Genomic DNA, 25394 nt, shown 5'->3' with positions numbered 1-25394 from the left:
TTCTGCCACCACCCACCTCTGCCTCTGACAACCACCACTCTGTTATCTGTATCCATGAGCTTGGTCTTTTTGTTTGTTTATTTGTTTTAGGTTCCACATATGAGAGAGATCGTACAGTTACTCTTTCACTATCTGACATGTTTCACTTAGAGTAATGCCATCGAGATCCATCCATGTTGTCACAAATGGCAAGATTTTATTCTTTTTTATGGCTGAATAATTTCCATTGTACAAGGATACCACAATTTCTTTACCCATTTATTTATTGGTGGATACTTAGGTTGTTTCCATATCTTGGCTGTTGTAAATAATGGTGCTGTGAACATGGGGGTGCATACATCTTTTCGAGTTAGCATTTTTCCATCCTTTGGATAAATCCACATAAGTGGAATTGCTGAATCATGTGGTATTTTAATTTTTTGAACAACCTCCTGTTATGAGAGGTTCGGGGATTCGATCGGAGACATAAAAGACACTCTCCACTCCAAACAAATGAACTGAAGGTATATTTTATTAGATAGAGGATAGTAAAGGTGATAGTCTGCAAACAGATCCGAATAGGTCAAATATTAAGAGGGAAAAAACATCAGCTCGACTGGAAAGGGAAAACATCCACATCCGCTGAGATAGTAGCAGATCCGAATAGGTCATATAATAAGAGGGAAAAACATCAGATCGACTGGAAAGGGAAACACCAGATAGACTGAAGGGAAATGACACAAATCAACCGGAAAGAGAAACACCAGGTTGACCGAAAAGAGAACACATCAGATCAATTACTTCACAGTAAATCAATTACTCACAACATCCACGCCCCACTGCCGGGAGTCCTGTCAATCGACACAGCTGGGCAAGGATCACACGTCCTGGGCAAGGCGTCCCTTCCACAGGTGGAACTCTCACGGGGTCTCAGTCTCTAGCAGTTTATATAAGCAGTTACAGAGTTTGCAGAGCAAGCATCTAGTGTTCCCATGCACAAATGGTTATCAGTGGTGTACGTGCACTGAGCCCCTTGGCTAACATCCCAGCCCAGTAATTGTGTACCTGCATTGTTCTCTTTGGTTATCGTCTTAGCCTGGCACAGATGGCCAGTCCATCCCATGCTACACCGCTCCAAGAGCCTTGAAATGTTACAACTTGTAACTCTCTCCGAGGGAGAAGGGCCAGTTCCCACCACGCAGAAAGCAGCTTTTATATTTCTTTTTGTGCTGGTGGCTATAGGTCAATGGAGCCGCCAAACATGGCCGTACTCATGTCAAGACACCTCCATACTGTTAACCATAGTGGCTGCACCAATTTACATTCCCACCAACAGTACACAAGGGTTCCCTTTTCTTTACATCCCCACCAACATTTGTTATTTCACATTCGTAGATCTTTATGAATTTTTTAATGGTGTTATGCAGTTTTTGGAGTATTTTCTACTTCTTTTATTAAATTTATTCCTATTTTATTCCTTCTGATGGTACTATAACTAGCTTTATTTTGTTAATTTCATTATCACATTGTTCATTTCAGTGTATAAAATATAATTTATTTTTATATACTTATCTTGTATCATAAAAATTGCTGTACTTGGTTATCAGTTCTAATAGGTTATTTTTACTGGATTCCGTAGAGTTTTCTGTTTACAAGATAAGGCATATGCAAGTGGAAGATAGTTTTACATCTTCCCACCCAGTGTGGATGCTTTTTATTTCGTTTTCTTGCAAAACTGTTCTGGGTAAAATCTCCAGTACATTGTCAAATAGAAGTGGCAAGAGTAGACATTCTTGTTTTATTCCTCATTTCTGGGAGAAAATATCCAGCCTTTCACCTTTAAATATAATATGAACTGTGGGTGTCCCATACTTCCTTATTATCAGGTTCAGGAAATTTCCTTCAAATCCTGGTTTGCTGAGTGTTTCTATCAAGAAAGGGTGTTGGATTTTGTCAAGTACTTCCTCTGTGTCTATTGAGATGATCAGGTCATTTTTCCTCTCAATCTATTAATAGGATGTATCACATCAATGGATTTTGAGAGGTTAACCGAACCCTGCATCCCTGGAATAAATCCCACCTGATCATGGTGGTGTCTTGACATGAGTACAGCCATGTTTGGTCGCTCCATTGACCTACAGCCACCAGCACACAAAGAAATATAAAGCTGCTTTCTGTGTGGTGGGAACTGGCCTTTTCCTGGGAACTGGCCTTTCTCCCACGGAGAGAGTTGCAAGTTGTAACATTTCAAGGCTCTTGGAGCGTCGTAGCATGGGATGGACTGGCCATCTGTGCCTGGCTAGTACGATAACCAAAGAGAACAATGCACGTACACAATTACTGGGCTGGGATGTTAGCCAGAGGACTCAGTGCACGTACACCACTGATAACCATTTGTGCATGGAAACAGCAAACGCTTGCTCTGCAAACTCTGTAATTGCTTACTCTGAAAATTATTGATGGCATAAAAACTGCTGGAAACTGAGACCTAGTGCGAGTTCCACCTGTGGAAGGGACGCCTTGCCCAGCCGTGACGATTGACAGGACTCTCCCTGCAGTGGGGAGTGGATATTGTGAGTAATTGATTTGATGTGAAGTAGTTGATTTGATCTGAAGTAATTGATTTGATGTATTCTCTTTTTGGTCAACCCGGTGTTTCTCTTTCTGGTTGATTTGTGTCATTTCTCTTCCGCCGATGTGGATGTTTTCCCTTTCCAGTCGAGCTGATGTTTTTTCCCTCTTAATATTTGACCTATTCGGATCTGTTTGCAGACTATCACCTTTACTATCCTCTATATAATGAAATATACCTTCAGTTCATTTGTTTGGAGTGGAGAGTGTCTTTTACGTCTCCGATCGAATCCCCCAAACCTCTCATAACAGGTGTATCAATCTTTAAGTTGTTGCTGGATTAGATACTAGTATTAGCTGAGGACTTTTTGGATCCATATTTACAAAGGAAACAGGTCTGCACGGTTTTTTGGGATCTTTTTGTCTGATTTTGGTATCAGAATAACACTGGCTTCACAAATGAGTTTGAAGTGTTGTGTTGATTCTGTTTTAGGGGACATTTTTGAAGAATCACTGTTAAACCTCAATTGCAAGTTTTGGAGAATTCTGCTGTGAAACGCTCTGGGCCTGGGCTTTGCTTTATGAGTAGTTTTTTAAAAATAATTCAGTCACTTTACTTCTTATAATTCTAATCTGGTTTTCTGTTTCTTGTTGAGTCACTTTTGGTAGTTTGTGTATTTCTAGGAATTTGTCCATTTCATCTAAGTTATCTAATTTGTTTGCATGCAACTGTTCATTGAATTTCTTTATATTCCTTGTTATTTCTATAATCTCAGTAGTAATATCCCCTTTCTCATTCTGATTCTAGCAATTTGAACTGACTCTTTTTCTTTAGGTCAATCTAGCTAAATTGTCTATTAGCTCTCTATTTTTAATCTTGTTGATCTTTTTGTTGAACACAATTTTGGCTTCATTGATTGTCTTTATGTTTTTTTATTCTCTCTTTTGTTAATTTCGGCTCTAATTTTTATTATTTCCTTTTCTCCTTACTTTTGTTTTGGTTTCTCATCATTTCCGATGTGTTATGTAAAAGGTTAAGTTATTTATTTGAGATCTTTCTTCTTTGTTAGTTTATGCATTTATGGGTATAATTTTTATCTATATAGTGTTTTTGATGTTGCCCATAAACTTTGGTATATTGGGTTCTCATTTGCATTCATTTAAAATGTTTTCTAATCTCCTTATTGATTTTTTTCACTCATTGATTATTTCAGAGTGTCTTGTTTAGTTTCCTCAAAATATGAGTTTGCCCAAATTTTCCCAAGATATTGATTTCTAACTTCATTCCATTGTGGTCAGAGATCTTATTTGTATTTTAAATTTTAAAATTCCTGGCATTTTAAATTTATGAGCTGTTTTTAATGGCGAGGATATAATCTACCCTAGAGAAAGATCCATGAGTGGCTGAGAAAAATATGTATTCTGTTGTGTAAGAAAGGGTATGAAGTTGCATACCAGATGCCACAAGCCTTGATCATAAGCCCCAGTAATGATTCCACATTTGGAAAACAGCTATAATTGACATCCCAACCTCTTTAAGTTCATGATATTCTAAATTCACTCTCCATAGATTTTTTTTTTTTTATGAGGAAGATCAGCCCTGAGCTAACATCCATGCTAATCCTCCTCTTTTTTTTTTACTGAAGAAGACCAGCTCTGAGCTAACATCTATTGCCAATCCTCCTCCTTTTTTCCTCCAAAGCCCCAGTAGATAGTTGTATGTCATAGTTGCACATCCTGCTAGTTGCTGTATGTGGGACACAGCCTCAGCATGGCCGGAGAAGCAGTGTGTTGGTGCGCGCCCAGGATCCGAACCCGGGCCACCAGTAGCGGAGTGCGCACACTTAACTGCTAAGCCACAGGGCTGGCCCTCCATAGATTTTTAACAAGCAAACATGCAAGTCAAAAAAAGTGATAAAAATGCCCCCATATCTCTCAGGTCTTTGATGATAGGACTTATCTCTGCAGTTTCTCCACAGATAAGGTGTAACTTCTGGGTTACTGTCTTCGTTGGGAAACAAATCAAGAAACACCCACTTGGCTTATCCCACCAGAATATGCCTCACTAAAAGTGTTAGGAAATCAACATATGTATCTTGCACATTAATAAGTACATCTATTTTCATTATATATCTTCAGCCTAATGAGCTAATCTATTTTAATAACTTTGTTAGGCTTTTTAATTTGTAATTTTTGTAAGATTTGTGCATGGACTTTGAACATTTTTATTGGAACATTCATATTTTGTTTTTGATTACTAAGAGCTATTTAAGCTGTTAATGATATTATCTTTTTCTCTACATTATTATGAAAACGTTTTCCCAGTTGATGTTTCTGTATCTTTTATTGTTATCAATGATACCTTTACATTTTTTAGTTTATCAAATTTATTTAAGTTTTCTTTACATTTTTCTTGGGATGTCATGACTTCCACTGTCTAAATATACAGAAATACTTTCTGATGTTTACTTTCGGTATCTTCATTTTATCTTTTTAAATGCTTAACTCTTTACTCCATATAGAATTTATTTGAATGTAGTAGACAGGAGAGTTATAGACTGCTACAATTCATCATCTATTTTGTTACATCCTTGTGTCTGTTTATAGAACATCAAGTGTTCATCTGACTAGTCCACAGTTTCTCAACATTGACACTAAGACATTTTTGACAAGATAATAATCTTTGTCAAGGGTACTATTTTGTGCATCGGAGGATCCCTAGATGTCTGTAGCAGTGCTCCCCACCTACCACAGTCATGACAATCAAAAATGCCCCAGGCATTTTCCAGATGTTTCCAAATGTTCCCTGAGAGGCAGAATCACCCCTATGACAAACGACTGGTCAGTTCTTATGCTGGCAACAGACCATTAAATTATCACTTCTCATTAATTTTTGTAATTGGTGCATCTGGTGAAACTTGTTCTTCTTCATTCTTTATTTGCAGTAATTTCCTGAATACTCTGTGGACCTATTTTCAGAGATGTACTTTGAAATTACTGTATTTTGAGGCAGAAACAAAGATCCTGATACACATTTAGGGTAAATGTTTTTAAAAACATGCCTGTGTGTAGAGAGAGCTGCATCTTTGACTTCAGGAGCCTTCCATGCACCAAAGTTGATTATATATCTGTGGAGGTGATGCCTCTGTCACCTCATCACGAATCACTCAGACTTGTCTGCATATAGAGCTCACACATGGTGTTAACCCTAAACCTCCAAATTTATTATATATTTTGCAGGACATGTGATTTTAATTCTATAATGTGTTGTTAAGTGTAATGTATGTATTTAAACAATTTTCAGAAAATTGACTGCTTATCAGTTGTAGTAATTTTCCAGTTATTTTATCTTTAGCTTGTCAAATAAACAATGCTATCATCTCTAATGACAATATTGCTTCTTCCATCTTATTCATCAGATTGATCATTGTGTTTTTTGACATGAAGTTATGGATGAAAGCAATTATAAATACGTAGAGTGAAAAGAAACCTCTTTGGCTGTTGTTTGGATTGGCTCCTCCTTTCAATGGGATGCCTCTCACATGGCAGTTCCTCTTCATGCTCTGCTTTGTTTTTTTTTTTTAAAGATTTTATTATTTATTTTTTTTCCCACCAAAGCCCAGTAGATAGTTGTATGTCATAGCTGCACATCCTTCTAGTTGCTGTATGTGGGACGTGGCCTCAGCATGGCCGGAGAAGCGGTACATCGGTGTGCGTCCGGGATCTGAACCAGAGTTGCCAGCAGTGGAGCGCACTCACTTAACTGCTAAGCCACGGGGCCGGCCCTCTGCTTTCAAATATATTCTGTAAGTCCTAGGCTGGCCTGGCAGTCATTTTGCCTGAGAGTGTCTATGGGATCTTAGCACCAAAAAGTGACTAAAATGGAACAACAAAATACTCCGAGTAGCTAAAGGAATCCTGAGAAAAAAGAACAAAGCTGGAGGTATCACACTCCCTGATTTCAAAATATACTACAAAGCTATAGTAACCAAAACAGCATGGTACTGGCACAAAAACAGACACACAGATCAATGGAATAGAATTGAAAGCCCAGAAATAAACCCACACAACTATGGACAGCTAATCTTCAACAAAGGAGCCAAGAACATACAATGTAGAAAAGAAAGTCTCTTCAACAAATGGTGTTGGGAAAACTGGACAACCACATGCAAAAAAATGAAAGTAGGGGCCGGCACCGTGGCTTAGCAGTTAAGTGCATGCCCTCCGCTGCTGGCGGCCCGGGTTTGGATCCCGGGCATGCACCAACACACTGCTTCTCCGGCCATGCTAAGGCCGAGTCCCACATACAGCGACTAGAAGGATGTGCAGCTATGACATACAACTATCTACTGGGGCTTTGGGGGGAAAATAAATAAATAAAATCTTAAAAAAAAAAAAAAGAAAGTAGACCCTTACTTTACACCTTACACAAAAATTAACTCCAAATGGATTAAAGACTTGAATGTAAGACCTGAAACTATGAAACTTCTAGAAGAAAACACAGGCAGTACGCTCTTCGACATCGGTCTTAGCAACATATTTTCAAGCACCATGTCTGACCAGGCAAGAGAAACAATAGAAAAAATAAACAAATGGGACTATATCAAACTAAAAAGCTTCTGCACAGCAAAGGAAACCATCAACAAAACGAAAAGACAACCTAACGATTGAGAGAAGATATTTGCAAACCATACATCTGATAAGGGGTTAATCTCCAAAATATATAAAGAACTCATGCATCTCAACAACAATAAAACTAACAACCCAATTAAAAAATGGGCAAAAGACCTGAACAGACATTTCTCCAAAGAAGATATACAGATGGCCAACAGACACATGAAAAGATGTTCAAAATCATTAACTATTAGGGAAATGCAAATCAAAACTACCATGAGATATCACCTCACACCCGTCAGAATGGCTATAATTAACAAGACAGGAAACAACATGGGTTGGAGAGGACGTGGAGAGAAGGGAACTCTCATACACTGCTGGTGGGAGTGCAAACTGGTGCAGCCACAATGGAAAACAGTATGGAGATTCTTCAAAAAATTAAGGATAGGGCCGGCCCCGTGGCTTAACGGTTAAGCGTGCACGCTCCACTGCTGGCGGCCTGGGTTCGGATCCCGGGCGCGCACCAACGCACTGCCTCTCCGGCCATGCTGAGGCCGAGTCCCACATACAGCAACTAGAAGGATGTGCAACTATGACATACAACTATCTACTGGGGCTTTGGGGAAAAAAAAGGAGGAGGATTGGCAATAGATGTTAGCTCAGAGCTGGTCTTCCTCAGCAAAAAGAGGAGGATTAGCATGGATGTTAGCTCGGGGCTGGTCTTCCTCACCAAAAAAAAAAAAAAAGAGAGAGAGAAAAAATTAAGGATAGAACTACCATATGATCCAGCTATTCCATTGCTGGGTATTTATCCAAAGAACTTGAAAACACCAATGTGTAAAGATACATGCACCCCTATGTTCATTGCGGCGTTATTCACAATAGCCAAAACTTGAAAGCAATCTAAGTGCCCATCAAGGGACTAATGGATAAAGAAGATGTGGTATATATACACAATGGAATACTACTCGGCCATAAGAAACGATGAAATCCAGCCATTTGTGACAACATGGATGGACATTGAGGGTATTTTGCAAAGTGAAATAAGTCAAAGGGAGAAGGTCAAATACCGTATGATCTCACTCATTAAGTAGTAGATAATAACAACAACAAACAAACACATAGAGACAGAGATTGGATTGGTGGTTACCAGAGGGGAAGGGGGGAGGGAGGAGGGCGAAAGGGATAATTTGGCACATGTGTGTGGTGATGGGTTGTAATTAGTATTTGGGTGGTGGACATGATGTTATCTATGCAGAAATAGAAGTATAATGATGTACACCTGAAATTTATACAATGTTATAAACCAATGTTATTGCAATAAACAAAAAATTAAAAAAAAAAAAAGAAGTGACTAAAAATACACTGGCACCCTCTGTAGATTTCAACCAAGAGCAAAAGCAGTCTATTTCATAGTGGGAATTTTGATAATGCTGGTGGGGAAGAACAAACTTTTTTCTGATTTTCACAGAGGGTGTGTCCTAGTTAATGAAACGTTATCCCTAATTTCATAGTAAGAGGTAAATAGTTCTCAGTGGCAAAGCTTGGTTTGAGTAGGGCAGCCTGGTGATGAATCTGAGCACCTTCCTGACTGCCTGTGTAAAGTTAGACAAGTCACTTAGTTCCCCTAAGTCTCATTTCCCTCTCTTATCAAATGGGATTGTATTAGTGCTTCCCTGTTAGAAGTCTGTGAAGATGAAAAGTCATGAGCCAATCCACCTGTGGTGCTGAGTGCAGTGACTTAACTTAGTAAGCCTCCCTCAAGTGCCTTTATTGTTAGTGTCAGCATTCCTGTTACTATTCTCTCTGTCATTCTCATTATCATCTTTATAACGACTTAGCAGAATTCTCCCAGTGAAATCTACAACATTTTACTCTGCAGATGACCAATGGTTCCTTGACAGGTAAGGTTGCAACTGGCCTGTAAGATTGCTGAGAACTAATGCTTTTAATAAAGTTCTGTGATGACTATTTTGATTTAATCTATGGGTGCTTACTTTCCCATACTGTGAAATCTTCACTAAATAAAAGCGATGATAACTAGATTTTGGTAATTCATGCCTTCTCCACTAGATAGAACAATTAAGTTGATCCTTCCTCCCACCGCTACCTCAAACACCATGTCATAGTTCAGTCAGACCATGAAGAAAAAATAGTTTTAAATGTGCAAACGTGTATCTTGATGTTGTGCCATTTAGAGGTCTTTTATTCTTCCCAGCACAAGAAGGATCAATTGCTCTCTCATTTTCATTCAGAACTAAGAGCATGTTGGTTCACAACCTCTAGACTTTGGGTGACATCTGAAACTGGCTCCTGTGAATGGAGGGCAAGGAGAGACTGAAGAAAGAAGCAGATTACTCCAGATTGGGAGGTGCCAGTTTTAATAAGCAAGGGAACTAGCGTATGAGGTTTGCCTTAGGCGATACAAGATGAGTCGATCTCTGCACCTGTCAACCAGAATCTTAAAACTTTATATAGAGGCTTTAACGGGGTCCAGTAATGTCTACAGTCCAGATGGTCTCAACAACACAATATTCTCTCCAGGCTGCATCTTTGAAATGGCTCTTAGTTTGGGAACAGTGGGCAGAACGTGTGTTCCAAGGACTGGGGAGTGGGTAAGGAGGCTCCCATTGCCCAAGTCTAGCTGGAGGGTCAACCAGAGGTCACATCCTCTCAGTGACCTCCTCCAACAGCGCAGCTTCTGGAATCTTGGATAACTCATTCCATTAGGGCCATTTTTCAAAGTCATGGAAAAATATCTCTTTCCATACCTACAAAATACTCCCTGTGCTACTTAAGTGGAGCTCTTTGTTTGGCTTAGAAAACCACCTTCTGGATATTCTTGAGTTCTCATGGGCTTCCATCAGTGCAGGTGGATGCAACAACACTCTAAGTATATTCTAGCCTTCTTGTTTGCCATGATGGAGATCAACAGGACCATGCTCTTACTGAACTCAACCTTCAGAAATCACGTCTATAGTGCTGACCACAGTGATTAAAGGACATTTGAGAGCAGCATGTTGTGGCCTCAAGACAGTGTGAGACAATGTTACCTGTGAGAAGCAGAATAATTTATGGATTTATCAGTGCAGGAAGCACTTCTCCATTTTTTGCTCAGATAAGGCCACTACTGGAACTGTACAATTCCCACAGGTGCAAATGAAAGTAGAGTGGGGAAGGGCAGTGATGAAACGTAGTTTCCAGGCCGGCCCTGTGGCTTAGCGGTTAAGTGCGCGCCCCCCCTACTGGCGGCCCGGGTTCGGATCCCGGGCGCGCACTGCCGCACCACTTCTCCGGCCATGCTGAGGCTGCGTTCCACATACAGCAACTAGAAGGATGTGCAACTATGACATACAACTATCTACGGGGGTTTTGGGGAAAAAAAGGAGGAGGATTGGCAATAGATGTTAGCTCAGAGCCAATCTGCCTCAACAAAAAGAGGAGGATTAGCATGGATGTTAACTCAGGGCTGATCTTCCTCACAAAAAAAAAAAAAAAAAGAAATGTAGTTTCCTCAGCACCATGTTTCTCACAGTGTGTGAGAGTGGAGCCAGACTTATGCATCTTCCCGGGTGAGTGCATATTCTTAGGATGGTATGTCCTTTATTTGAGGTGGAGATAAGGAGTTAGGAGATAAAATTTTAAATAAGAGTCATTCTTGACTTAGGAAATCAGAGTGATTTCCAAGAAAACTGCTTCTAGACTATTATTTTCCAGATAGTTCTCAATAGGAAAATGAAAAACAGATAGTGAAATGGAAATATCTTCTCCATCTCTCAATGCTTGATGTTGAATATCCACAGAATTTTTCTTCCTATCTTGGATGGGTGACTGATCAATGACGCTACTGCCCAGTGGTGTTCCCCCTTGTATGATGAGCACTTGTTGCAAAATGGGCTCTTCTTTTCTCTCTTCATTGAGATCACTTATGGTTCTTTGGCTCTGCCCCTCAGTTGCTGCCTGTCAGATGGCCTCCAGGGATGCTTCTGTCCATGGGCGTGGTGGAGATATTGCTGAAGTTCAGGTGGACTTCGGTGGGATATTTTGACTCAAATGGTATCAAAGCTGAGCATTTCCTTAGGGAATTAGAAGAGGAAGTTGTCAGAAGTGATATCTGTGCAGACTATATGGAGAGGATACCTGTCACTGAGTGATTCCAACATTGTCAGAATGAATGTTACCGGGCCGGCCCCCTGGCTTAGTGGTTAAGTGCGCGGGCTCCGCTGCTGGCGGCCCCTGTTGGGATCCCGCGCACCGCTTCTCCGGCCACGCTGAGGCCGCCTCCCACATACGGCAACTAGAAGGATGTGCAACTGTGACATACACTATCTACTGGGGCTTTGGGGGAAAAAAAAGAGGAGGATTGGCAATAGATGTTAGCTCAGAGCTGGTCTTCCTCAGCAAAAAGAGGATGACTAGCACGTTAGCTCAGGGCTGATCTTCCTCACAAAACAAAAAAAAAAAGAATGAATGTTACTCTCTAGTATCATAGACTCACCAATCAGGGAGATGGTTATTTAAATGTAACTCAGTTTTCTGATAATTCTCATTATAGATGGATTTACTTGTGTAACCACAAGTAAGGGGTGGGGCATGACCACAGAGAGTGATTTCACCACCAGTGAGAAAGAGCCTCTGCTTATATTTTCCATGGGATACAAATATTTTCATGTCAGAAACATTTTCTAGAGTTAACCATTCTGAATACGCAGAAGTCACTTTTCTTCTCAAATGATGGCTTCTTTAGGCTCCCAATACTCTTATTCTGAATCTGACTGAAGTGTTGGAAGGATGCCCACCTAATACATCCCTGGTCTTGTAACTGAACACAATAGGTTTACCTCTTGGTGATTGTGGAGCCAAAAGGCACAAACAATGCAGAAGTAGGTAAAGAAAGGTTTATTACTTGCACAAGTAATAGAGAACACCAGGATGTCTCCCAAAGCAGTGTCTCCCCAGACAAGGTTTTGGGTGGTCCTTAATTGTTAGATCATAGTACAGTTCATGAGTATTCAGTTCAGGAAAAGGTGGGAAATAACGGTTTATTGCCTAACAGTCATGTTTCTTTAAGGTTGATGGGCAGCATGTGCACATACTACTACAAACATGGCATGATCTAGAAATGGCTGCTTGGTCCCTCCCAGAGGAGGATAATTTAAAACATTAGTGAGACATTAATGGGCACAGTTCACTTAAGAACGGTTTGAGGTGGCTAGAACTGGCTTCAGCTAGCTTGCTTGCAGGAACCTTCCGTGGTTAGGCTCTACTTGTAACTTAGAACTGCCAACACTCACAGATAATGTTAGTTTATATCAGTTCCTCCGTACCTCCTTCTTTTCCTAGTTCCCTGGTTGCAGTATCTGTGCCTGTCTACCTATTTGGCAAAACTATGTCATGCTCCAGTTGTCAATGAAGATCAAAATGGAGAGACTAATTATTGCACATGGTGAAGTGACTTTCAATTGCGTGTGTTTGTAAAGAAGGATCACAGTTCCAGGAGTCTCCTAGCAACATTACCTTTCAATGCAAACATCCCTGCAGAAAAGGAGCTCTGTCTGGCATTCTGGTCAGACACCTAAACTGAGGGGGCTGTCACTCAGACGCAAGAGGGCTAGTCTTGCGAACTGTCCAATCAGAGGCGGCTTCGGGGCAGGTGGGTGGGGCGAAGCTGCCAAGCAACCCGGAAGTTGCTGCTCGCGGCAGCCGCTCTGGGAATCGCGTCTGCCGGCCATTAAAGGCTCTACGTGGCTCTGCCGCCCGTTCTGTCGAGTTGTGACCTGTACCAACCTCGGAAGTCGAAAGAAGGATGCCGGGGACCCCAGGAAACCTAGAAATGGTGAGATTTTGGGCCCGGAGTCAGGATTTGGGGGAGGAGTGTCTGGTCCAATGGGGACTTCCCTTCTCTCTCCTGCGGTGCTCGGGGTCGGCTGCCGCCTGCCGTTAACGGTCCCTGGTGGCTCTGCCGCAGCGTCTGTCACGCTGTGATCTGCACTGGCCGTGGGAGTCATAGGAAGGACTCAGGGGGACCCGGGAGACTAGACATGGTGAGTGTGCGGCCCCGGGTGAGGAGACGGGGAGGAGGGGCTGGTCGGAACCGGCCGTGGCGGGACCGGCCTCCCCGCGGTCACCTCCGGAGTCTGCGGAGGGTCCGCGGTGGCGCCGCTCGGACCTCAGTCCCCTCCGGCCGCAGCGTGGGGGCGGGGCCGGCAGCCGGGACCCCGGGCGTCCTGTGGTCACTGCGTGCGGCGACTTGGGCCCCGGAGCCTCTCTGGGCAGCTCTGCGCCCGCAGCCCCGCGTGTCCCCAGATGGTGCGGTGACCACGGGGAGGGTCATCGGGGACAGTCGTGACTCGGTCTCCGGGGCTTCTGCGTGGGAGGAGCTGTGGGCTGTGGGGTCCCCAGTCCGTCGTTTCTCCTTGGAAGCATCCGTTTTCTTCTGAATTTTTCATATATTCGGGGAACAGAGTCTCAAGTCCACGACGCTGTCCCCTCAGTCTAGGTCTTCCTAGGGCTGGCAACAAAGGCCTAAATTTCCAATCTCCCCCTCATTCCCAAATGGCAAGTTGCTGCCTCCAATTCACAGCATTATTATCAACTGTTTGTTCTTCGTGGATTTGAAATCTCCAGTATTTTAATTGTTTATTATTTTCTCACAGTCAATGGATGGCTGTTTTTAAAAGATTTATTTTGTGTGTGTGTGTATTTTACTTGAGTGAAAAGCAGCCTATAACCACCTGGAGCTACGTTGTATGAAATCCTTGTGCCCCTCCCCCCAGGATCTTTCTGGGCACAGACAGCCTATGGGAAGTCCTTTGGGTCGAGGTTTCTTTTGAGAAAGTTTCCAGGATGATCTGCGGTTTCAGCCCTGTCTCTACTTGAGTTAGTCACCTTTAAAATATTTAATCACTTTATTTTAGTCTCCGTTGAAAAATAGAAATTTATTCATTCAATACGACTTGAAAGACAATATAAAATATTTTCAGAGAGACAAGAAAGAGGTGAATTTCAGAAAAAAAATATTCGACTTATACATTGCATGTACTAAAGTCTTCTTTCCCTTTTTCTCCTCTCCCGTAGTGGGTACTAATATTCTGAGGTCTATTCTTTCATTTTGGGTGGGTTCAAATGGATTTCCAGGGCTTAGACTTGCAGACCTGAAGTGTTCAAGTATGATTAATAGTTTATTAAAAAATTACTTGTCATGGAAATAATACTACATTAACATACCTTTTCTCCCCAAAATGCAATGCATTATTGTGGAGTTTCTTGTTGATTCAGCAAATTGCCATAAAATTTTCTTCCCTCATTTCCACACAAAGACTGGTTTCAGTGTTTTAGCTGGATTGTTAAAACACTGTGTTTGTGCCATGTAAGATATCAATGGTGGTCCAAAAAACTCCAGTGGGGACAGAGGCCTGAGGACAGTGAATCTAAGCTAAGGCCCCCTTGGGCCTGCAAAGGGAAGGACTTGAAGGCCCAGTTGTTCTTCCTGGGGAGCTCCCCCTGCAGGTCTCCTGCCTGCTCACACCCCCGATGGAAGGAGCCTCTATACTGAGAGGAGCTGCAGAGCCCTGGAAAGCTGGGGGTGCATGTGCACATGGGGGTGGGGAGTGATGCCCTTTCTGAGGTTGTAACTGTGGGTTCCTTGGGCCTGTTTCTAGACATATGTTGGAGTTTTGCATCCACAGTGTAAGTGCACTCAGAGTGTAACTTGTTCACAGTGTAACTCAACTTTGACAGTCAGAGTTCTGTGTCCTGGAGTAGGGTTCATTAATTTGGGAGTTGATTTGTGTCAGAACTTTAAATCGAATCTTGCTGTGTTTTCCTCATTGTGAGAAGGGAAGCCTGAGAGAGGGAGCATTTGCACTATTCCCTGGGGAGAGGAGGATGTGTTCAGAGTTCATTCCTGTGGCTGCTCAGGTGCCCCACCCCCCTTCACCAGGGACTGACCCACTCCAGGGGTTCTGTCTCAACCAGGAGAGTCAGGAATATGGAAGCTTCTGAATGTGGCTTTCCTTCTGTCCCATGGGGAGCAGGTTGCTTATCTGTGCTAATTCCAGTATTTGTGTTTCTTTCCTTTGCATTCCTTTATCTATTGAATAGTGCAGCCCTTTGGCTCTAGTTTCCCTTAGCACTTGGGCCCTGAAACTATAAGTTGATTGAGAGATATGATGACAGATTTTTTTCATTTTTTGATCAGTTTTCTTTTGCACATATCTCTAGAGAACATATTAATTTAAAAGACTAAAGCAATTAAATTCTATGTTAATTGATGTGAGGAAAATTTCTGAAAGTCTCTTTATATCTTTGAAAATCCAGTACAGTTAAGGATTTAAACTCAAATCCTGATTGCATTGTAATATGCCACTTATTCCTGAAGATACCCCAGTGTGAGATAGAGGAGAAGGACAAACCAGGATGCTGCATGTCCTTTTAGTTAGAAAGAGATTTGAAAATTTCATTTTGTATGGCTTATGCTTTTATAGCTGTTACTGTTTAAAGGAATTAAATTCAAGAATGGCTTCTGATGTACAAGAGTTAAAGAATATAAATTTCTCTGTTTTTTAAAATAAATCTGTAAGACAGCAAAGTCTAACTTAAGAAGACTCACTGCAAGCATATCCTGGTCCCCCCCTGCACTCGTACTCAAGTAACACTCAGATACACAGTTTTGATCATTTTTGAGCCCCTGTTAGTGTTTCTTTATATAAATCAATCAAGAATGCATTTTTTTTGTCCCATTTTGTCCTTGTAATGAACAGTTGGACTCCACATTTTTGGATGAGTGCTCACAGCTTAAGCTTCCCCCCACCCTCTTCCGCTTGTGCCCCCACGTGGACAAGCTGATGAGAAAGCCTGGGTGTTCTCTCCTCTGGAGCAGGCAGGAGATTCCACCACACAAGCCCCTGCCTGTGTGCAGAACTCTTGCCCCGCCCCACCCCCAAGCCCAGTGCACACCCAGGCCAGGCTCCATTCCTTGCTTTCTGAGCCCTTCCAGAGCTGCTTGAGAGGCTGGCCCTGTCCTCCCCCTCAGACCTCTGTTATGTGAGTCCTAAGCCTTTTCCTACTCTGTGTGTGTGTGTGGGGTGTGTGTGTGTATCTGTGTCTGTGCCAAACAGGCATCAGTCTCAGCAAGGGAACCACCCCTCTGCAGTGACCACAACAGTTGGTGCCCTGAGCAGCGTGTGCAGACATGATCCCCCCCGCCTGCCGTGGGTCTGTCTTCTCCGGCTCTGACTTGCTCACCTGCTCTGCTGCCTGGTGGCGGCCTGCACTGTGGGCTGCTGCTTGCTGGCGAGCCTGGGCTGTGAGCTGTGCTGCCTGGTGTTGCATTGTTGACCCACCACGCCACAGTTATAGGCTCAGCTGAGCAGAGTTGGCAGTTTGAAGAATTTGTAGGCCTTTGGGAGCAGGACTATGTGATTGGGGCCTCCTTAAATGAGTCCTGGGTCAGAGTCTTTGTCAGGATTTACCTGTGTGTTAGAGTAAAGCTGTGACAGAGGCTTTGTTGGCCTGACATACCCCAGGGATGGGGGTGTAGACAGGGACTATATACTTTGCAAAAGGTGGGTTCATCAGATGGTCACTGCAGAAAGAGCAGTTATTTAAAAAGAAAGATAAGAGGGAGGGAAAGACAAACTGTAGGTGGTGGACTGAGTCCACACTCCCAATAGCAGAGGGCTTGCCAAGACTCTTAAGTACCTCTGCTGCTTCCCCTGCCTCTACTGCCATGAAGATCCTGACCTTCAGGGTTGTAGAGGACAACACCCAAGGCACCCCTGTGGCACAGTGTATTAATTCAAACCTGACTTAAGCCCAGGGATTAAACCCTATAAAGCAAACAATGTCATGGGGTAGGCTCCTAACATTGATGGCACTGTTTTGAGGCTCTTGGGTGGGAAAAAATTATAAATACCAGGGTAGAGAAGAATCCCCTCCCCTGAAGTGTATGACATGAGGAAGCAAATGAAACATGAAAGATTAGAAGGAAGGAAACAATAGATAAATTACTGAAACAAAGGTCCATAATTTGACCCAATTGGAAATCCAGAATGTACTGAAATAATTTATGTAACAAAAGGTACACTGCTTGGCTTTTGGGCCTCTACAACGCAGATTCTGAATTAATTTTGCTATCTGATATAATGCAGTAATTCAGAAACCTTCAAGCAGTTAATCAATACTAGGTGTCAAAGTACAGTTATACCTGAGATTCACTAAACTTAAGGAAGGTACCCCTGATGATCTTCAGGGTGTTAATGAATATGATATAGAGAATGAATAGAACAATTCTTCATCTTTAGCCATCAGAACGATGGTCTTGTCTAAATTCTCCAGGGTCATAGCACCTGTTGTCCTAAAATATCCCATAGTGAGTTGGGAAGTTCTGATCCAACGATCAAGAATTAAAATTAGGGGCCGGCCCCGGTGGCACAAGTGGTTAAGTGCGCGCGCTCCGCTGCGGCGGCCTGGGGTTCGCCGGTTCGGATTCCAGGTGCTCACTGGCGCACCGACGCACTGCTTGTCAAGCCATGCTGTGGCGGCCTCCCATATAAAGTAGAGGAAGATAGGCATGGATGTTAGCCCAGGGCCAGTCTTTCTCAGCAAAAAGAGGAGGATTGGCAGATGTTAGCTCACGGCCGATCTTCCTCACAAAAAAAATAAATAAATAAAATTAAATAAAGAAAAAATTAAAAAAAATAGAATTAAAATTAAGTGAAGCCTTTGCCACTTACAAATTGACTTGACAAATTGAAACTCCAGTGATATTACTCCCCAAATCAAGTAGTAAATATGGCCCAATGTAAATTACACAGGGCTTGAAGGATTGAAATTTGTACAGAAAACCTAGTTATTGAAAGGTTGATTATTCCCAGTCCTTCTTTTAACAGCCCAATTTGTCCCTGTTATATATAAACCTGCAAAGAATGAATGACACCTCAGAGTGGTTTCCCTCAACTTGAGGCTATGGTTGCACCACATGGACCTCTATACCCAGTCTCCAACCCTATGGAAATTAGGGACTCCATCCATCAACAATTGATGAATATCCTGCTCTCACATATTTGGCTGTCTGTTCTGTTCAATGCCTATGTCAACAGCCTCTCAGCTGCACTTGGCCTTCCCCTCTGAAGGGACATGATGCACCTTTACTGGGTTATCCTCATGGATCTTCAACAGCTGTGCCCTCCCACACAGTTATTGCAGCAGGATCTGACCTGCGTCCTGGTTTCTCCAAGAACACAGGTATGATGTTACATTAATGACATCTCCTCTGAGGACATTCAGGACATACAAACATTGAAAAAAGGAGCTCACAAAAAGTGGATGGACATTGCCATTCATATAATGTGAGAACTTGACGACTTTGTTTAATTTCTGGAAATTATTTGGTAATCTGAGACCCATTTCTTCTCTGAGACCATGAAGAAACTGCTGTTATTTCCCTCAGCACCCACAACATCTGCTAGGTTCTTTTGTTGTTCTAGAGGTAACATATTTCTTGTATACAAATTTTATTTGAGCCCATTTGTGCTGTTACTTGCAAATTTGCCAGTTTGAATGGGCACCCCTACCACAAAATCTGGACTCTCTTTAAATTGTCATACAACAAACACTCTTGTTAGTGTTCTCAAAGACTCCTTCACTACAGAGGCCTCAGTGACCTTCTGTCATGCCTCCTGAGGTACTCATGATGGCCTTAACTTGCCCATAGGCTTCTGATGCAAGAATCTGAGCTAGACCCCACAATATATGCCATTAGAGCTGCAGTGACCTCTACTTACAAGGCGATCCTGCCAGTAGATGGCCCTGAGTGTGGGACCATCTATCGAGCAGTCCATTTTGACTTGGGACCTGGGAACAGCACTCCAAGAGCTCAGCATGGCTACTGAGACCCCCTCGTAACATATTGGAGTCAAACCTGGGCCCTCTGGGATGTCATACCTGTAAGAGAAGGTGGTATTTCCTGTCCTCAGTCTGCTGCTGGGTGTTGAAGAAGGTCACCTCTTTCCCAGAATCCCAGGCTCCCTGGGGAGCTCCTTAGAACTCCCTGAGTGAAAAGCAATGGGAGTTCATAGACTTTGGGGATGACGTTTGTCACCACGTTTGTCCCTGATGGAGCTCAGGCAGTGTTGTTGCTTTTCATGTCTTAATTGTGACATCTCTGATGAAGGACTGGACCCGAGGGTCATCACACTGACCATACATCCAGCAGTCATCTTAGCACCCACCAACAATTGGCTCCAGCTGCAGACATTACAGACTGTGGGTGATTCCCTGAGCAACCTGAGGGTTGCTCCTTTGTGGTAAAAAAAACTTTTGGGAGTCTTTTGCCTCACAGTTACCTGCAATATAAATCAAAGTAACACTTGTCTCTCTGCATACAAAGCCTGCACACAAAGCCTCGTCAGGACACTCTTTACCCACATGGGAGTTCCAGACACTACCGATAGTGATGAAGGCACTCATTTCACGTCTCAGAATATACAGTGCTGGGTTCTAAACAGGCAAAAAATAGAAGTTTTTCCTCTTTTCCAAGTCTCAGGGTGCAGCCTCATAGAGCAACTTAATGGTTTATTGAAATAAGTTTAAATTAATGGAGTGAAAGATGGTCTGTTTTTGTCATCAGTCAGTCATCAGGAGTGAATATTAATGTATCTGTCTTTACTTTTTTTCCTAGTAGGCTTTCCTTTGTTTAGGATCAGTTTTAGGTTTACAGATAACTTGACCAGAAAGTACAGAGATTTCCCACATAACCTGCCTCCACACGTATGTTCTGCCTCCGCTCCCTATATTTTATGCCTTGATTTACTGGGCTACATTTGTTACATTTGGCGAGCCAATTTGATGCATGAAAGTTCATAGTTTACATTAGTGTTGACTCTGTGTTATACAATCTGTGGGCTTTGGCTCATGTAAAATGACATGTCTCCATCATTTCTTTATCACATGGAATACTTGCAGTGTTCTGAAAATCTGTGCTCCACCTGTTCATTCATCCCTCCCTCTTCCAAATCCCTGGCAACCAGTGATCTTTCAGTGTCCTATCTTTGATCTTTTCTAGAATGTCACATGCTTGGACTCATACAGTGTATAGTCTTGTCATATTAACTTTTTTCACTTAGCAATATGATTTTAAAATTTCTTCATTTTTGGCTTGATAACCTCATCTGCTCATCATTGAAGAATATTTCATGCTATGGATGTACCCATGATTGTTTATCCAGTCACCTATTGAAATTATCTTGGTTACATCTAGGTCTTCACAATAATGTGTAAAGCTCCTATAAGCATTCATGTGCAAGGATTTTTTGTGAACATCTGTTTTCAACTCATTTGGGTAAGTTCAAAGAACATGATTGCTGTATCATATGGTAAGAGTAGGGTTTGTTTTAAGAACTGCCTTTTTTCCAAAGTAGGCATACCATTTTCCGTTTCCACCAGCATTGAATGAGTGTTCCTACTACTCTCCATCTTTGTCATCCTTGAATGTTCTCAGTGTTTTTAATTTCAGCCCTTCTAATAAGTGTCTGGTAATATCTCATTCTTTTATTTGTAATTTCCTAGTGATGTATGACTTTGAGCACGTTTTCGTGTGCTTATTTACCATCTGTATATCATTGTTGAGGTGTGTGTTTAGATCTTTTGCCCCTTTTTTTTTTTTTTTTGTGAGGCAGATCAGCCCTGTGCTAATATCCATGCCCATCTTCCTCCACTTTATATGGGACACCGCCACAGCATAGCTTGACAAGCGGTGTGTTGGTGCGTGCCTGGGATACAAACCGGTGAACCTTGGGCTGCCCCAGCGGAGCGTGCGCACTTAACTGCTTGTGCCACTGGGCTGGCCCCTCTTTTGCCCATTTTTAGCTGGGTTGATTATCTTCTTTTTGTTGAGTTTTAGGAGTTCCTTGGATTTTTTGGTTACCAGTCTTTTATCAGATAAGTGATTTCAAAAGGTTATCTGCCAGTCTGTGACTTGTGTTTTCATTCTCTTAACACTGTGTTTCACTGAGCAGAGGTTTTTCATTTTAATGAAGTCAAACTTATTTTTTTTTTATCTTGGATCTTACTTTTGGTGTGGTATCTAAGAATTAATGACCAAATGAAGGTCACCTAGATTTTCCACTATGTTATATTTTAGGACTGTAGTGGTTTTACATTTAATACTAGGATCTTTAATTAATTTTCAATTAATTTTGATGAAATTTATCAAGTCTATGTCTAGATTCTTCTTTTTGGCCAGTGGATGGCCAGATTTTTCTGGCAGTATTTGTTGAAAAGACTACATTTTCCCATTGAATTGCCTTATGTCCTTTGTCAAAGATGAGTTTACTATATCTGTGTGGGTCTATAGGAAACAACTGACTTTTGTATATTAACATTTTATCTTTCAATCTTCCTCTACACTTTTCTTAGTTCAAGGAGTTTCTTTGTTATTGGAGAGTCTTTGAAATTTTCTCCATAGACAATCTTGTGCCACAAGGATAGTTTAATTTCCTGCCTCCCAACTTATGTACCTTTAATTTACTTTTCAAATCTAATTGCATTGGCTAAGAATTCTGATACAAGATTGACTAGGAGTAGTGAGAGAGGACATCCTTGCCTTCCTCCTGATGTTACTGGAAAGCATCTAGTCCTTTCAGTGTAGTCCACTAGTATTAAACAAGAGCCCAGTTGATGTAGAGGTGGGTGTGGGCAGAGGGGAAGCATTCTCCAGTCCAGTGATTTGGTTTCAAATCTTTTAGTGAGCCTGTGTCTCTGGGCTTGAACTTCTGTGATCTAGTGAGAAAGATATTGGATCTTTTTCTGTAGTTCTTAGCAAAAGCCTCTTAAAGCACTTGGAATTATTTGAGCAATAAGGGTGATATAGTGTTTTCTGTTTTAATGAGGCAATTTTTTTTTTTTTTGTGAGGCAGATCAGCCCTGAGCTAACATCCATGCCAGTCCTCCTCTTTTTGCTGAGGAAGACTGGCCCTGGGCTAACATCTGCGCCCGTCTTCCTCCACTTTATATGGGACGCTGCCACAGCATGGCTTGACAAGCAGTGCGTCGGTGCGTGCCCGGGATCCGAACCCGGGCCGTCAGCAGCGGAGTGCGCGCACTTAACTGCTACGCCATGGGGCCGGCCCCAATGAGGCAATTCTTAACCAACTATTAGATGGCTTCAAGATGGGGGTTGAACACTGGAAACACCAAGCCTTGATTAGAGACATGGAACTTACAGTCCCAGCCTCTGTGTAGAGGAGAGGAGTTGGAAACTATGTTAATCACCAATGGGCAATGATTTAATAAATTGCACTCATGTAGTGAAACCTCCATCAGAACTCTTAAAGACAGAATTCAGAGAGTTTCTGCATTGGTGAACACATCCAGGTGCTGGGAGGGTGGAGTGTCCAGAGAGGATGTGGAATCTCTGCAGCCTCCTCCACCGCCACTCCCCTCACCCATACCACTGCCCTGCTTTGCCCGTGCATCACTACCTTTTGTCTGTTCCTGAGTTGTATCATTTATTGTAAACCAATAATAGTAATTAAAGCAGTTTACTGAGATCTCAGAATCATTTCAGTACATTACCAAATGTAATAAGGTGCTGAGGGGATCTATGAACTTGTAGACAGCTGAGTAGAAATATTGGTAGCCTGGGTACCCCATATTTGGTTGACATGCAAAGAAGGGAAAGTTTGTGGGGCTGAGCTCTTATCCTGTGGAGTCTGACATGAACTCTTGGCACATAGTGTTAGAATTGAATCGAACTTGGATAACTCTTTGGTGATATAGAGTTGGAGAAGTGGCATTGGAGCAGAGACCAAATATTGGTGTCAGGACGGGAAAAAAATTCTGTCATCCTCATATGTGCCCCACGTTTGAGAGCAGAAAAGGCTGGAAGAGACTCAAGTTGGCTCTTTCCCTCCCCTCAGGTCTTTTACGCTCTGGAAAAATTCCAGTCAGTTATGTTCTTTTGAAATAGATTACTTTTAGGGTGTGCCTTATTAAGAACAATATTTTGGATGCATTTTTAAATAGCTACATTTTCTCTCTCTCTCTCATTGTGGAGACAGTGGTTTACCCTGTAACCTCAGTTCTCTCATGGAACAGTTGTTGGTTTCAAGTTTCTTTCTTTTTTCTTCTAAGGACTGAAATCCAGCTTCTGAGCTCCTGGTGTGACAGACCAGGACCAGAAGTCTCTGACTCCTTTTTTTCTCCAGTTTTGTGGAGAGAAAATTGAGATACATGACACCATAACTTTAAGGTGTACAACATGATGTTTTGATTTACACAAATGATGAAATGCTTACCACAGTAGATCAGCTAACATTTATCTTCTCATACAGATACAATGGAAAGAGAAGAAAGAAGAAAAGAAGAATCTCTTTGTGATGAGAACTCGTAGGATTTACTCTGTTAACAGCTTTCCTATATATCATACAGCAGTGTTAGCTATAGTTGCCACGTTGTATATTACATCCCTACTATTTATCTATCTTATAACTGGAAGTTTATACCTTTTGATGACCTTCCTTCAGTTGCCCCCCCCCCCACCTCTGGTAATCAAAAGTCTGATGTCTTTTATATGAGTTTGCTTTTGTTTTTGTTTTTTTTAGGACTCCAAATATAAGTGAGATCACAAATTATTTGTCTTTCTCTAACTTATTTCACTTAGCATAATGCCTTCAGGTTTCATCCATTTTTTCGCAAATGGTAAGACTTCCTTGCTTTTTATGGCTGAATAATACTCCATCATCTATATATTTATATATACCAGAACTCTGTATCCATTCACTCATTGATGGATGTATATCTTCTCTATGGTAGGTAGGGGCCTCAGCGAGTGAGGATGTCATCATTGATCATTGTTTTCCCACCATCTAATATATCTTCAGCACTGTTGGGGGAACTGTTCAGGTGTGGATGTAAACAATGTACAGCAATACCTAAAGTCTTGCATTCTTGGGATTAACAGAAGTGGTTCCCCATAAAGATAAAGGCATAGAAATATTTCATCTCCATTTTAGCTATAGTTAAACCTTTCACTGTGTGTGCTATTTCATCCTGATCCAGATACGTGTGTATCTGAAAGTGGAGACTTCCATGGTTTGGGCCATGGGTATTTATGGTATTTATGTTTCTGTTTAACATCAGTTGAAAAGATTTAAAGTTGCCTTTTGATTCAGCATATCACTTTGCTGCTGTTCAGATTGAGTGACACAATTTGTACCTCATGAAATCTTCAAGTTTCTCCCAGTCTAAGGAAGGGTTCTGGTCGTCTGCACAGTTGTAGCCCATCATGGGTTTTCCTAGGAGTAGAGTGATGTCTGTGCAAGTTCAGTGTGATTTCCTGGTTCAAACACTCAAAAGACCTATGAATGTTTAGAGAGTAATAATCCAAGGAAGAATTAAGGTGACCTGTAGACAGAGTCACAGTATCATTTTGAGTAATATCCTGTGTGGTGGCAAAGGAGGTAAATTTGACATCCTCAAACTGGGAAATTTTCTATGCCTTTTTATAAGAGGAGTACCTAGGAGGTTTTTGTTTCAATGATGCGAAGGCCTCCAAAGCCCATTTTTGCTGTTTTCAGGGATTATTTCCATATGTTTACATTTCTAGGAGGTGTTATGGAAGACAGGGTAAAACTTGACAGCTTTTGTTTCATTAAACAATAATGGAAATCCAAACTTGTTCCCTTTTTTTTAGCGCTAATTTATGTTTTCTTAGCAGTGTGGAAATTAGTGTATCATTTTATCCATTGCCCCCATCCTTCCTCCTCTGATGCAAATGAAGAAAGCTAATCACAGGGTCTTACCCAAATTCACGTAGCTCGTAACAGTGGAATCTCTTAGTTTTGAAGGCATAATGTGTGCCTCACTCCTGGGGAATGTCAAAAATTTTAAATTCACAAAAACACTGCAACATTGTATAATTGTACACTTTTACAAATGTGGCAACAAAATTTCCAAACAGGACTCATAAGGCAACATGGTATTCCACTTATATGACATTCTAGAAAAGGCAAGGTATAGGAACCTAAAACACATCGGTTCTTAAGGGTGGGAGGGTTCAGTACAAATGGCACCATGAGACTGTTCCTTTGGGTGATGGAGTGTTCTCCCTCCTGATGGTGGTATAACTACACATTCATGAAAACTCACAACTTCTCTTAAAATAGTGTACAGATAGAAAACAACAAAAATATTTTCACATGCTAGGAGAATGTGAAACTCTCCTAAAC

The 25394-nt window shown here is 41.8% G+C and overlaps 1 protein-coding gene across 6 annotated transcripts in view; it reads left to right on the top strand.

Moving 5' to 3' along the window:
- LOC131394547 (zinc finger protein 14-like) overlaps positions 1–25394 on the top strand; it is a 181288-nt gene that overhangs the window by 126431 nt on the left and 29463 nt on the right. Inside the window, exons 1-3 of one of the 6 annotated variants that reach the window (XM_058525930.1) lie at positions 12883–13000; positions 18267–18411; positions 20426–20506. The exons of 1 other annotated variant lie outside the window; for it this stretch is intronic. In XM_058525930.1, coding sequence (XP_058381913.1) covers positions 18304–18411; positions 20426–20506 — 189 coding nt within the window. In that variant the 5' untranslated portion in view covers positions 12883–13000; positions 18267–18303. 4 more of the 6 variants (XM_058525931.1, XM_058525934.1, XM_058525932.1 and 1 more) reach the window with 4 other exon arrangements.

Source organism: Diceros bicornis, chromosome 30, assembly GCF_020826845.1.
Source record: "Diceros bicornis minor isolate mBicDic1 chromosome 30, mDicBic1.mat.cur, whole genome shotgun sequence".
NCBI lineage: Eukaryota > Metazoa > Chordata > Mammalia > Perissodactyla > Rhinocerotidae > Diceros > Diceros bicornis.
This window is presented reverse-complemented; position numbering and strand designations above follow the sequence as displayed.